Raw genomic sequence first — 16,068 nt, forward strand, 5'->3', positions numbered from 1 at the left:
TTAGAGATAATCACAACATTTAACGATCTTAGGGTAATTAATGACTCTACAGTAAGCTTCAGGGACCATTTTTCTAACGTTTCTAATAGATCCATGAAACTAAACGTTGCCTCTCTGAATTTGATAATACAGTAGACTCCCTCTATAACGAGAACTGAAATGGAAGACTAATTACCTTGTTATAAGCCAATCTCGGTATATCAGACAATAATATTGTGCATACATATGAATATGTAGTTTTCTAAGACATTAACTTCTTATAGTGAAGCCATTCCGAGCAATATAAGATGCCAAATATTGTCTTAATGGCACTTTTGAAAGAGTCGGTAAATAAACAAGAAGTTGACAAACGGTGGAGTTTATTACATCACTGGCCTCGATAAGCATACAAATTTTAGGCATGCTGTATAGAGGCAGCTGGGGTATTTCTTTATAGCCACCACTGCGAAAAAAACAGGTGTAGAAAGATGTTCTTTGATCTCATTTTCCTTCTTTATAACCAAATATGCCTCGCTCTAAAGGCTCTTAGTTCAATAGGAATTTCATGGGACACCTACAGCACGCCCAGATTCACTTTGTATTTGAGATTTGGATGCGCACAGTTGTTGACGTTTGGTTTTTCCATATTTTCTGAAGTTTATTTTGGTACCGTGCAGGTCTTTTACTTGGCCAGACGTTACCAAAATAAAATTAAAAAAAAGTCTAAGTTTTTCAACCTAATAAAAATATTTGTAAAATTTTTTTTTGGACCATTTTCCTGGTGACACCTCCATGGCTTCTAAAAATTGCAAGCCAGATGGAGGCTGCATTGAAGACAAGAGGGAATTCTAAAAAGTTGCAATTCACACCCCATCTGCAGCTTGGTAAAGTTCCAACGGAAAATGGACCTAGTTACTCTATAGAAGTAATACTAATTTTAGTATTGTGGGGTTGTGAATTGCAACTTTTTAGAATTCCTCTTGTCTTCAATGCAGCATCCATCTGGCTTGCAATTTTTAGAAGCCATGGAGGTGTCACCAGGAAAATGGTCCAAAAAGTTTTTCAATTAAATATCTTTTCAAAAATATTTTGCAAATATTTTTATTAGGTTGAAAAACTTAGACTTTCATTTAGCAGATGCCGCTACGCACCTACTACCTTCACGTCAGTTGCAATGGGGGGATTAATAAATGTCGAAAATTTTTAGAGCCTCTAACAAGAGGTAAAAATTAAGACAGTTTTGGCTTCGCATTGCAACTGAATAAAGATTGTATACATTTTTATTTTAAAATTTAAAAAATTTGGAAAAACAACGTCAACACCAGTTCGCATCCAAATCTCAAATACAAAGTGAAACTGGTTGTGTTGTAATGTACCTCGTTATAAGAGAAACCTCATAATACCTGTATTCATTATAGAGAAAGTATACTGTATTTATTGTCTCAAAATTTACTGTTCCCTTATTAGATCCGTTTTGGAATATGGTAGCAATATTTGGTCTCCGCATTATAAATGCTACAAAGTTCTGTTAGAAAGAGTGCAGAAAAATTTCTTAAGATTTATTGCTTTTAAATTGAGAATAAATGCGAGAATACCGGAGAATATTGCTAAATGTAGCATTTATATAAAAATACTACAAGTAGGCATTGGTGCTAGTGCTCTTTTGGAAAAGGTTTTTCCATACTCCCTGTACAGACACCAGATCCCAAGACTTATTTTATTTAGAATTTTATTATCAAACTTAAACTGTAAATAAACCCGTACAAAGAATGTGTAGAAATGCAAACAAATTTAATAGTAACGATATTTTTCATTTATCACTAAATACTATTAAGAATGAGATTAAAATACCTTTGGAGTCCGGTCCTGAACATGGTAACACAAACTGTGTTTACATTTCAGTCCCAAAAAATCATCTTTTTTCAAGTAGTTTATATCCAAATAAACTTGAAAATAAGCAAAAAGTAATAGTATATAGTGCAGTTACCTTACGGAATAAACCAGTGAGTTTTTATTATTTATTTATTCAAAACATTACAAAGCATACCGTTTGTAAGGTTAAGTGACGGCCGAAAGGCCAGTTCTCGGAACTAGTTCTGGTTCTGAAACTGGTTCATAATTACTAATGAGTATACCAAATGATACCAGATCCGACCTAACTAATTTGTCAACAATCATGACTGAAGATCATCAACAACCTCAAAACAAAACCTCATATTCAACTGTGCTTAACAATGCTTCTTCAATTCAATTTCCTTCAAAGCTGCAAGCAATTTTATTTAATTCGCTACCTGATACTAAAATAGAAGAGTACTTAATAGCACTTGGTGAAGTTGTTCATCCACGGAATATTTTATTTTCATCAAGGCTATCAAATAACAGAATATGTATTTATCTCTCCAGCGAATCCCTGGTGGAAAAATTTATGTCCGGTCCAGCAGAAATAACAATTAAAGGCGAAAATCTAAAAGCACGAAAATTGATAACTCCAAACGAAAGACTGTTACTATCGGGTGTTTGCCCTTCTATTCCACATATTCTAATAGAGAATGAGTTAACCAAATTCGGTCTTAAATTAATGTCACCTTTAACCTTCCTTAGAATCGGTAGTCAACTTCCAGAATTTCAACACGTCCTCAGTTTTAGAAGACAAACTTATATTCAACCACTTGCAGATATAGACCTTCCCTCTTCTTTCTTAATGACATATGATCAAACTTCGTATCGCATATATTTAAGTTTAGATAAACCTTCATGTTTTATCTGTAAGAACACAGGTCACATTGCAGCAAATTGTTCAAATCATAATCAACAAAACGATTCCTCTCATATCCAACACCAACCGCAACAACCAATACAACAACAACCAATACAACTACAACCAATGCAACAACAACCAATACAACAACAACCAATACAACAACAACAACCAATACAACAACAACCAATACAACAACAACCAATACAACAACAACCACAAGAATCCCCCAAGTCTATTCCATCACCCCTAGAAATGGAACCAAATCATCCAGTCGGTAATTCTAATGCCGAACCTTCACTTAACCAACAAACAGATACTAATTTAATGCCCCCCGTATTAATTATGGAAACTAATTGTATATCTAAGGATCAGTCAACGACCAATAAGAGAACAATTTCGGAAATTAATACTACTCCATCTCCCACTGAAGAATTAAATAAAGAATTTAAAGTACCAACACAAACCAAAAAGAAACAAAAAAAGCAAACTGAATCTACCAGATCAATTCAGGAAATAATGATGCCAACAAAAACAGTATTTCACGATACGTCAAATAATTTTAACTTAACATATGAACAAACACTTGACTTTTTTGAAAATTATACTAGCTCGACTGATCCCATTAGTTTATTACAAACATACACAACGGATATACCCAATTTTATTTACATGTTAACAACAATTAAGCCATATTTTACAGAAAAAAGCATGAAAACCAAATGCACTAAATTAATAAACAAAATCGAAAAAATGCTAGACGATCCCGCTTATCAAGATAGTGATTGTTCGACAAATTCAGCTCCAGAAATAAACTAAAATCTTCGAACCGATACTACAAACTCCTCCGCCCTGGACCTTTCCTCCCGCAATATGTGATCTAACTCTTTCTAAATACAATAAGCTTGATACCCCTTATGCAACAATTAATCAATCTTTTCTCAACATACTTGCTTCTTTCCCAGATCATTGTTATATTTATACAGATTCATCTAAGACTGCTGATGGTGTGGGATCGGCAGTTGTAGATTCAAACAATATATTACAATTTAAATTATCTTCCACTTGCAGTATTTACTCTGGAGAACTATATTCAATTATGCAAGCCCTCATTCACATTCGTACTCAAAAAATTCAAAAATCTGTCATAATTACCGACTCTCTCAGTGCATTACATACGATAGAACAGTTATATACAAGTAATCCTATAAGTATTTTAATAAAAGAACAATTACATTTACTGAAGAACACGATGCAGCAAGTAAGCTTTATATGGGTTCCATCACACATTGGACTTCAAGGAAACGAAAAAGCAGATTTCCATGCCAGAGAAGCAATACACAGTGCGTCTTCAGTGTTAGTGAACTTAGTGCCTGTTTCCGATTACAAACCATTCCTTAAAGAAAAAGTGTTAAACAAATGGGAAAACGAATGGAATCTTTCACAATCATCTCTACACACAATAAAGCCCTCAATTGAACCTTGGTGTGAGATAGACCTAAATCGCCAGCTGTTTGTGAAGCTAAATCGTTTACGCATAGGGCATAGCAGACTTACTCACAGCTACCTAATCTCCAAGTCAAATCGCCCTATTTGTGACCTGTGTAATTGCGACATCAATGTAACACATATATTAATAGAGTGTCCTAAATATCTTAATGAAAGACAAAAACACTCCATACCTCTCAATATAAAAGCAGCCTTAGGATCACACTGTAAGCTTACGCATTTGTTTAATTATTTGAAAGACATTAATGTTTTAAACAAACTATAACCACTGTTAACATTTTATAAACCCCATTCTTAATTTGTAAATTATTATATTGTTTCCTAAATGTGAACTTATGTAATACCTAATCAAAATGCTATTAGATTTAAGTAACCATGTATCAATGACAGTACAGCTAATAACCCAAAGTGGTTGATGCTGATAATAAAAAAAAAAAAAAAAAAAAAAAATACCTTTTCAAGGGGTTCGAGCGAAAACCTAATAACTATAGGGAGCGGATTTATATGCGATCAATTTTGATGAAATATGCGCATATATATGCAGTAAAAAATTACGAAATATGCGCAAGATATGCACAAAAATTCAAAAAATGCGCATTTCGAGAAACCACAAATTTTCTGTTCTATTCTATTCTAGGGGGTTTTTATAGGAGGGGGGCGACAATCTTATTTATTATCTTTCAAATAAAATCATTATTTTTTATATATGCAATTTATTCACATTTTTTACAAAAACTGATATCCGTACCTAGTTACCTATTTAAAATAAAACAACAATATGTTTTTCCAAATTTTTTACGAGGAAACTTTTTCTTTGATCAGAAGAAATATTTTTATAACTTAAAAAACTCCTTTCAACATCAACAGTTATGGCGTATTTAAAATAACTTAATAAAGCCGAAAATTCGTCATCAAAATCAATTTCAAAATTTCCATTAAAAATTTCGCATATGTTCTCCAAAGGTTTAAAGTCGTTTAAAGACGGGATCTGATCTAAAGCATAAATATTTTAATGTCCGTTAGGAAATCGTAAAACTATGGTTAAAGGTGTAAATTCTCTTAACAATAGGGGATTTAAAAGAATCACCAGAATTGTAGGTACCTACTAAAGTAGGTTACAAATTGTACTAAATATAATAAAAGTAAATAAAATTCGGCTTTCCCGGTAAACCATCCTTCATTATTTTAACATCCTACAATCCAATCATTTTATAACGCCGTACTATAAGCACATAGTGTAAAGATCGGGTATTTTCTAAGAAAAAATGAAAATGTAGTGAATGAGCCGTTTCTCTTCAGGTAGTTCTCGAATTAATAGATAGGACAGCCTGTGTGAGGAAATATTTTGTGTCGAATTAAAAAATTTAATTTTTTTTTGGACCTAAATGTTTTTAAATAGGCACAAAATATGCATGTTTCTTTAAATATATGCAAAATTTAGTAAAGTTCTCAAAAATGCTAAATATGCATGCAATATGCATATTTAGCATAAAATCCGTTCCCTACTAATAACTAACAAAACCATTGTTTAGAGATAATCGCGATTAAAGATTTCAGGAAGTTTGAAGATTTAAAATCGTCATAGGAAGTTTTTTCCAAAGGTCAAAACGTCGTAGTAAGTCAAAACGTCATAGGAAGTCAAAACATTTGTTATAGCCAAATGGTAGAGAATTTAGTATTTAGTTAGAACAATAATTGATTTTAAGTTTAATTCATTAAAACGTATTAACAAAAAAAAAATAAAACGTGATATTTATTGGTTTTACCTTGTTGAATGAGCATAACATTTAATTTTATTGGTTTTTATTTTTAATTCTTTTAATTATAAAAAAAGTTTAACTGTACAGGGTAGCGAGAAAGTATGGAAACTCGGTAATTTCTCGGAAACCGCTGGAACGATTTTTATAGATTTTGGTGGGTATGGGTTTTATAATATTGCCGATATTATAGTAGTAATTACATTGTTGTCAAATATTCCGTTTTTCTGAAAATCTAATGAACTTTCTTATTTCAAATAGAACATCCTGTATATTTTTTTGCTTTGACGTCCTTAAGAAATAGTGATCATTTTTCGTCTGATATGTCCTATACCTAAATGCCATAATTTCGGAGTTATTGCTACATTTATTAAAAAAATTTTTAAAACAAATTATAAAAATCAAATTTTTCGGCCCGGATAGACATTATTTTAGGTTATTTGGATCATTGGGAACAAAAAAGATCTTTTGTAATTTTTCTTTTAAGTTAATAGTTTCCGAGTTGTACACAATGAAAAACTGAAAAAAATCGAAAAATTACGATTTTCAAGATTCAAAATACACGTAAAAAATAATTTTTTAAATTACGAAGTACTTTAATTCAAGCTCAAACCTTCTTTTATCAGCTCCCTATCAGAATTTTTGGCATGTTTTATTTTAAAACGTTGTTTTTTTTTTTCAATTGTTAATGAAGCGCATATGAGAGGACGGGCGATCGGGCTACTTTAACAACTAGAAACGAGTGTTTTAAAATGCAATAAGCCCAAATTACTTATCGGTAACTGATAAAATAAGATTTTAACTTGAATTTAGGCTCTTTTGTTTCAAAAATAATATTTTTTACTTGTGGTTTTGAGTCTAGAAAATCGTAATTTTTCGATTTTTTTTTCAGTTTTAAATTGTTTATAGTCGATCAGATTAGCCAAGCGGACTGAGGCGCACGATTGACAAATCTATAGTGGATATGCGGTCGAGGTTCGAGCCCCAGCCCGGTGAATAGAAAAATAAAAAGGCTGACGTCGTAGTCTAAAATTCTAAAAAATAATCTACGACTTGGTCTGGAATAAGCTGGTGTCTGATCGGCGTATGGAGGAGCGGTACAGCAAGGGATAAGGGCTTGCGGCTCGGTGACACTCCTCCATAGATCCCTACCGGAAGGGCGTTGACGCCTAAAAACGGTGTATATATACAGGGTGTTTCATTGGGAAACGGAAATACTTTAACTGTGAATAGAGGTCACCGACGCGGTTTTAGGTATACATACTACATTTTTTGCCCTACCGACTTTTATAACGGACTTAAAGGGTGTTTTATCGATTTTGCCAATTTCTTTCCTAAGCCATAACTTTAGAACCACCCTGTATGTTTTTTTGATATTTGGTACACATGTGTCTCATCCAAAACCCAAACGACCGACATACAAATCACAAGAAAAATCCAGGTCCGGATTAACAAAAAATTATAAAGTAATTGTGACCTTAAAACAACACCCTGTATATTAAAATTCTGAAAATCTGTTTGCATATTTAAAAAGAGCACAAAAAACTAAGTCTAACCGTTTACTTCAATTTTTCGGTCAGACAATTTTATGACTTTAATTTTGAAATTATATTGAATTTTTTAGACATTAAAAAGCAGGTATTATTAACTTTTAATTATAAATTATTAAAGCTATTGAATAAGTACTTATTTTAAAATTAGTCAATACTTATTAACACATTGGAACGACCCAATTATTAATCACAAGAAAAATCCAGGTCCGGATTAACAAAAAAACATAAAGTAATTTTGACCTTGAAAGAACACCCTGTATATTGACATTTTCAAAATTTGCTGGCACATTTGAAAACACCACAAAAATCTGAGTTTATCGGTTTGCTTTAATTTTAATTTAATTACTTTAATTTTAAAATTAAATATATTGATACTTTTAAGAACACTGAAATTAAAAAGCGGATTTTTAAAGCACTTTTAACAATAAATTATTAAAGTTATTAAATAAATACCCATTTTAAAAATAATCAATACTTATTTACGACATTCGAACGACCCACTTACAAATCACAACAAAAATCCAGGTCCGGATTAACAAAAAAATATCAAGTAATTGTAACCTTGAAACAACACCCTGTATATTGAAATTTTCAAAATCCGTTTGCACATAGGTATGAAAAGAGCACAGAAAACTAAGTTTAATCGTTCGCTTGAATATTTTGGCCAGATAATTTAATGAATTTAATTTTGAAATTATGTCGAAATTTTTAAGAACTCTGGGAACTCGAACTAATAAAAATTTCGACATAATTTCAAAGGTAATGTCATTAAATTGTCTGCACAAAAAATTAAAGCAGGACATTAAACTTAGTTTTTCGTGCTCTCTTCAGGTGTGCAAACGTACTTTAAAAATTTCAATATACAGAGGGAGTTTTTTTAAGGTCAAAATTACTTTGTATTTTGTTGTTAATACGGCCCTGGATTTTTCTTGTGATTAGTAAGTGAGTCCTTCTAACGCAGTAAATAATAACTGATTATTTTTAAAATTAGTATTTATTTATTAACTTGAATGATTTATTATTAAAAGTGCTTTAAAAACCTGCTTATTAATTTCAGGGTTTTTAAAAATTTGACTATATTTAATTACAAAATTAAAAGTAATAAATTTTTGCACAAAAATCAAAGTAAACCGATAAACTCGGAATTTTGTGGTCTTTTAAAATGTGGAAACAAATTTTAAAAATGTCAATATACAGGGTGTTATCTCAAGGTTAAAATTACTCTATGTTTTTTTGTTAATCCGGACCTGGATTTTTCTTGCGATTAATAATTGGGTCTTTCCAATGTGGTAAATAAGTCTTGATTAGTTTTAAAATGAGTATTTATTCAATACCTTTAATAATCTATAATTAAAAGTTAATAACACCTGCTTTTTAATGTTGAGTTCTTAAAAAATTCAATATAATTTCAAAATTAAAATCAAAAAATTGTCTGGCCGAAAAATCGAAGCACACCATTAGACTTAGTTTTTTGTGCTCTTTTCAAATATGCAAACAGATTTTCAAAATTTCAATATACAGGGTGTTGTTTTAAGGTCACAATTGCTTTATAATTTTTTGTTAATCCGGACCTGGATTTTTCTTGTGATTAGTATGTCGGTCGTTTGAATTTTGAATGAGACATATGTGTACCAAATATTAAAAAAATATACAGGGTGGTTCTAAAGTTATGGCTTAGGAAAGAAATGAGCAAAATCGATAAAACACCCTGTAACTCGGATATAAAAGTCTGTAGAGCAAAAAATTTAGTATACCTAGAACGGCCTCGGTGACCCCTAATCACCGTTAAAGTATTTCCGTTTCCCAATGAAACACCCTGTATAATTGTTTATAACTAGGAAACGATAAACTTTGGACAAAAATTAAAAAATACCTTTGTTGTTTCCAATGACTCAAAGAACCTAAAATAATGTCTATCCGGGCCGAAAAATTTGATTTTTAAAATTTGTTTATAAAATTTATTTTTAATAAATGTAGCAATAACTAAGAAATTATGGCATTTAGGTATAGTGAATATAACACAAAAAATAATCAGTATTTCTTAAGGACGTCAAAATGCAAAAAATATATAGGATGTTTCATTTGAAATAAGAAAGTTCATTAGATTTACAGAAAAACGGAAGATCTGACAACAATGTAATTACCACTATAATATCGACCGTATTAGAAAACCCTTACCCACCAAAATCTATAAAAATCGTTTCAGCGGTTTCCGAGAAATTATCGTGTTTCCATACTTTCTCGCTACCCTGTATATTATTCCAACAAAAAAAATTATCTACATTCTTTTTAGAAAATTAAAAGGTAAAATGTCTTCTTTCAATTCTTCTCCCATCATTACGTCTTGAATTCAATCTATGATATTATTCATCATCATCATTGGCTCGACAGCCCTTTCTGGGTCTTGGCCTGTTCCAGGATTCTTCTCCACTCTGATCTGTTTCGTGCTTTTTTTCTCCAGTTTTTTAAATTCTAGTTTTCTCCAGTTTAAATCCTATGATATTATTACTGGTTTTTAAATTTGTTATCCAAGCATGCACCTCTTCTGGAAAAATATTTTCTTGGCACATCTTCATCAAATCCGTTTCCTTTGCTTCATTTATTGGAAGGGTACTTTTATATATTCTTCTTCTTCTTATGCTTGTTGTAGATCTGTCGATCTGTTAATTCCGACGTTAAAGTATTTCTTGAGAGGTAGACTGCCAGCTATCTCTCCATCTTTTTGGTGGTCTCCCCGGTGGCCGCTTGCCTGCTAGTTTTCCTTCTAGAGCAATTCTTGGTAGTCTGTGCTCCTCCATTCTTTTTACATTACTGAACCACTCTCTTTGCCTACCCCATCTGACTACATCTTGCACGCCACATTGTTCCCTGATGATGTTGTTTCGTATTCTATCTCTTCTTGTCTTCCCTGCTATTGCTCTTAGTGTCTTCATTTCGGCTGTTCGTAGCATGCTTTTGGTTTTATTGGTGTCTTCTCTTGATTCAATGCCATAGGTATAGGTCATAACAGGTCTGATGCAAGTTTTATAAATTCTAACTTTGCTATTCTAACTTTTTTACTTTTATATAATTTTGGTAAATTGCTCGGATTCGGATTTGGTAAGTCTATGGTTTCTTTGTTTTTACCTCTTAGGGCGTAGAGCAGAAGTTTTTTTTAATTCAAACCAATATTTTCTGATATTTTGGTTGCCGTTTTCGGCGATTGTCTCCTTTAGAATATCATTCAGTAGAATCACTGTTAGCTACAGCATTCATTATATCATCTGAGGATATACACAGCGTTTCTGTAAAAAACTTTTGGCACACTGAAACTCCTTCATGGTAAGAGGAACCTCCTAGTGGAAAGAAACATCTCTTACTAAATGTTCGTTCCTTTCTTTGGGAAGTTTTAGGAACAATTCTAGTCCTAATTAGATTAACCATTATATTTTACAAAATAAAAAATTTTCTAGACTATACTACTACTATTAGACTCCAGTAATTTCTACAGAGTTTGTTTCTATAGTCTTCAGACAACTTTTCAGTACACTTAAATTTAAATTGACTACAATTGATTTACTGTGGTACCTTGGAAGCTCTGTCTTTGTTTTTTGTTATAAATATGGGCCCCATTCTAACCGTCTTTTTTTTTCCTAATATTCAATTTCCAATTTACGCCATTTTTATTAGGTTTTCACAGGAAAAAAGTGTGCTAAAATTTAATAAAGTATCATAGTCTAAAATTATTTATTGGATTTTCGCATGAATATCGTCGGTATACTGTGAAAACCAGGTAACTGACAAATTTTAAAATACTGAGTTAAGTATACCAAAATTCTCAGTTACGCTCTACATACAGGTAAAACCCAGTAAATGATACAACTTACCATTCAGCAGATAATTTGTGTGATAAACAAATAAGTTACACATAACCAACTTTTCATTGTCAAGTAAAACAATATATCGCTACTTACTTCCACAAAATTAAAGTTCTGTTGCATGTAAAACCAAGTAAGCGCACATTAAATTATTTTGCCGGACAACAATATATTTCTACTGCTGTATACCATATTCAGTAAAAACGTGATAAATGTCTTTAATACATTTTACATGTATATTTTATTAAAATTTCTCATTCCAAAATGTGTCCAAGAATATGTAAGCAAGTGAAATAAGTGTATTTTCTTATATCTGCGAAAGACAGTATCGTAACATAAATTTTTAGAGTCGGGACATTCTTGTATGGAAGTTGACTCTATATTCTATATACATAGCAGCATCTAAACCGCTAGAAATCAGGTCTCTCTATGGTATGCCATATTACTTGTCTGTTTTTTCAAAATGCAAGAGAAACTAAAAATGTCAAGGTCAGTGACAAAAAAGTATGTATAGAACCATACAAGTGTAAAGATTTTAAATAGGTACTACGACTTTTATGATTTAAAAAAATTGTCACACACTCTAATTAAAAACCGAACAAAAGACCAAAACGGCGAAAAAATAATGTGATTATTGATAAAAAGATGAGATTCGTGAACGAAGAGACAAACAGAATCCATTTCAATTATGACGCGTCACCAAACTTAATTTTCTTATTGATACTGCACGGCAGTCAATAAGAAAAAAGCAAGCTGGGTTATTAACTAACATAAGCATGCTTATGTTAGTCGATAAAAACTTAAGCAACTTTATGATAGAACTTCGCCAACTAGCATAGCAAAAAACAGAGATTTATTACAGCTATTTGATAAGGGAGTGATACCGGAGGAATATAACAGATGGTATCGTATTTTACGATGCCAATGGCATCTTGTCAGATCCTGCTTTCAGTGACTAATCTGACGAGTAATACGCATAGTAATATTATTTTCTTGTGTTTATAACACGTTCAAAATAAATTTGTTTTTTCTATAAAACTGCCTATCATTTATGTAAATAATATCCATATAACTACAAACAGCTCTGAATAAAATCTTCAGGGAAAACCAGTTAAATGTTATAATTATCCACTAATCCCTTAAAAACGTTGCTATTAACTATTAGTTAAAGCCTCATATTCCGATCACAAAACTACAAAATATTATATTTGGTTTATTATATTTGTTATAAATGTCTTATTTTAAGGGTAACTCATTAATGTAGATTTACAGGTAAAACCAGGTAAGTGACTGCATCTCCATCTTAAATTTAGGTTTAATCAGCTAGGTGTCTTAACTTTTTCAAACTAATGATAGAATATCATTTCTGATATATGCATCTTTCACTAGAATACCGAATATCAAACACAAGTTGTCCTCTTAATTCAAAATAAAACACTAAACCTTAAAAATGTTTTTTCTCGGTTTCGGTATTTCGGCATTTACCTGGTTTTCGCAGTATACCGACTATATATTTTGTCAAAATTAACAATTTTGTAATCTTCATCTCCAATAAAATTAATTATCAGTTTTTAACTCAGAAATATTTCTAATAAAATTAGTAACTTTCCACAGGAAAAAGAAAATAAATGATTTTACCAGAATCTCATATTATGAAAAATGTTTACAACAAGGTATTTTTATTAGTAAAGTTATATATTGGTTTGCAGTTATTTAAAAATAGGAGTTAACGGTTTTTACCATGTTTGGTTTTTATTAGTTATTGTGCCTAAAAATGTTAATATCAAATAATAACATTTATCAGTGGTAGGAGACTCGTTTTCATGTAATCACATCGTGCTGTAATAATTCAAGTTAAATTTAATGTGATTTGTAAAAAAGTCCATAAATAAACATTACATTACTATTCGGCTTAAATATTCTATACCACCTCCTGAAGCAAAAATAGGAATAGTTTTCTATAGGAATGAAAAGAAAGCAGAAACGACCAAGACAGCCAAAACAGCTCTTATAGCTTAATAATATAATTATTATGCTATTTTGTATCGATAGATTATAGAACAGATTTTTAGTTTTACATTCGTCAGTTCTTGTTAGTTTATACGTATTACTTTGGAGACAGAGTATACCTACTGATGTTTTTAATTTTAGTGCTCGAATGTATAATTTTGTATGCCTAAGTATGTTGTTGGGGCTTAAATATATTATTTTGATGTCGATTCTTAGGTAATATTTAGTGTTAAGTATGATTTGTGGTGTCAACAATAATAAGTTGCTGCTGAAGTAGATAAATAAACTTAAAAATAAATAATTTGGTATTAAAAATGTGATGCTCAACTATGACATTGGTGGCAAAAGACAAATCTTTGGAGATCATATCAATTTTACATTGGTGTTGGGTTAAATAAAAGCCCATTTTAAACAACATAACTCTCTAAAATTCTGGTTATAAAGATCAAATTAAACATTATATTACCTGGTACATACAATATTTTGACCAGTTCTATTTATAAAATTTATTTGTCTGGAAAATAATCTTTTATATGATATCTTTAGGAGGTTGGTTACCTCACAATCATCTGAAAGGACAACTTACCTCAAGAGCCTGTCCTAATTCTAAATCAAATGTTACCACACATATACAATATAACCAGTTATGAAAACTATCCCAGGCATCCCCTATTCCATTTTCATATAATTTATTATCTCCATCTGTCATAGTTGAAAAATTATAAAAACATTTCCATTTTTGACATTTTACATTTTTATTCATTAGTTGTATACGTTGTTGCCAGTTTATTATTAATGTTGATGACATTTACCATTTGCAACCATTTGGTACAGGTGCGACGTTGCCAATTTTCAAAATTATCCCTAATCAACTAGGTTCTTTTAATAGAGGTGCTGAATAATTTTTATATAGGAACATTATGGAATAACTGCAATATAAAATTTATCTGTATTTTTTTAATTAATTGCTTCATTATGAATGTATTATTCTCGTTACTCTGTCTTGAAATCTGAATCCGCCATAATTATTTTTGTATGTATACTCTACAGGGTGTCCAGAAACTCTACCGACAAACGAAGACAGGAGATTCCTCACATAATTTTAAGACAATTTAACCAAATTCACCTTGTCCGAAAATGCTTCCTAAGGGAGCTAAAGCTCTTTGAAAATGGCGTCTTGAAATTAGTTTTTTTTTAAAACGTCCAGAACACTTCTATAGTTAGAAAAACTAAAATTTGTACCTACGCATATTTATCTTCCAGAGATAAATCGATTTAATTCTATGTAACATTCTAATACCGGTCATAGGCGTCCGTTTTGGGTAGGGCAACGGTTATTTTATCGCATAACTTTTTTGTCTTTAACTTTTAAGCATTTTTGACTCTGGATTATTAAATTTTGAGGAATTCTAGTACTAGAAGGTACTCTTGCTTTAAGTCGGTAAAAAACACCGTTTTCTAGAAAAATCGATTTGAAATTTTTTCGTTTGTTGAATTTGAAAAATAAAAATTTTCAAAAAAAACTATTTGGAAAAACGAAAAGTCGTACGTTTTCCTTAATTGCGAAATTCTAGTATCGGTCATATGCGTCCGTTTTGGGCAGGTCAACGGTTATTTTATCGCATCACTTTTTTGTCTTTAATTTTTAAGCATTTTTGACACTTGATGACTAAATAATGAGGTGTTCTAATACTAAAAGTTGCTCTTTTTTAAGTTGGTAAAATACACTGTTTTTTTTTTGAAAATTATTTTTTTCAAATTCAAAGAACGAAACATTTTCAAATCGATTATTCTAGAAAACGGTGCATCCTACCAACTTAAAACAAGAGTACCTTTTAGTACTAGAATACAGGGTGTTTCATTAATAATTGTCCATATAGTAACTGGAGAAACCTTAGCACAAAATACGAAGATTTAACCTAAAACACTTAAATAAAATGTGGTTCCTTACTAAGTTACAGGGTGTTTTATCTAAAAATTTAAAAACTATTTTTGCTCAGCATTTTAAAACTATTCGACGTATCCTTTTCATACTTGGTAGGAAGTATAGGTACTGTACAAACTACTAAATTATGTTAAAAAAAACGTTTCTGGCTGTTTCCAGAGGCGTACGACGGGGGAAAGTGAATGGTTGACCCTTTCCAAATTCTACGCCACTGGCGGAATTGCTATTTTAGTTTAATTTTTGGATTCTCCAATATTTTCTATGAAAATAATATCCTCTTCATTCGTAACGATAAAGTCATTAGTTTTCGAGATCTTTGAAGTTAAAAATGAAACGACACGGTTATTTTGATTAATGTAGTGTATCCCTTCATTTTTAATTTCAAATATCTCGAAAACTAGTCATTTTATCGTTACGAATGAAGAGTATATTATTTACGTAAAAAGTATTGGAAAATCAAAAAATTACACTAAAATAGAAATTTCGACAGTGGCGTAGACTTTGGGAAGGGTCAACCAGCCACTATCCCCTGTCGTACGCCTCTGGTAGTAGCTAGAAACGTTTATTTATCTTAATTTATTAGGGTGTACAGTGCCGAAACTTTCTGCCAAGTATGATAAGAATATGCCAAATAGTTTTAAAGTACTGGCTACAAATAATTTTTAAATTTTAATCATATGAATCATATCATAAATTAATC

General features: G+C 31.1%; 1 protein-coding gene across 2 annotated transcripts in view; it reads right to left on the bottom strand.

The window, feature by feature from the left end:
- Window positions 1–14,211, bottom strand: part of LOC126893171 (protein DENND6A) — a 115,477-nt gene extending 101,266 nt beyond the window's left edge. For both annotated transcript variants that reach the window (XM_050663124.1, XM_050663122.1), the window contains exon 1: window positions 14,010–14,211. In XM_050663124.1, coding sequence (XP_050519081.1) covers window positions 14,010–14,186 — 177 coding nt within the window. In that variant the 5' untranslated portion in view covers window positions 14,187–14,211. The remainder of the gene's footprint in view (window positions 1–14,009) is intronic.
- Between the last annotated feature and the right edge of the window lie 1,857 nt (window positions 14,212–16,068).

The sequence above is a fragment of the Diabrotica virgifera genome, chromosome 10, assembly GCF_917563875.1.
Source record: "Diabrotica virgifera virgifera chromosome 10, PGI_DIABVI_V3a".
Classification (NCBI taxonomy): Eukaryota; Metazoa; Arthropoda; class Insecta; order Coleoptera; family Chrysomelidae; genus Diabrotica; species Diabrotica virgifera.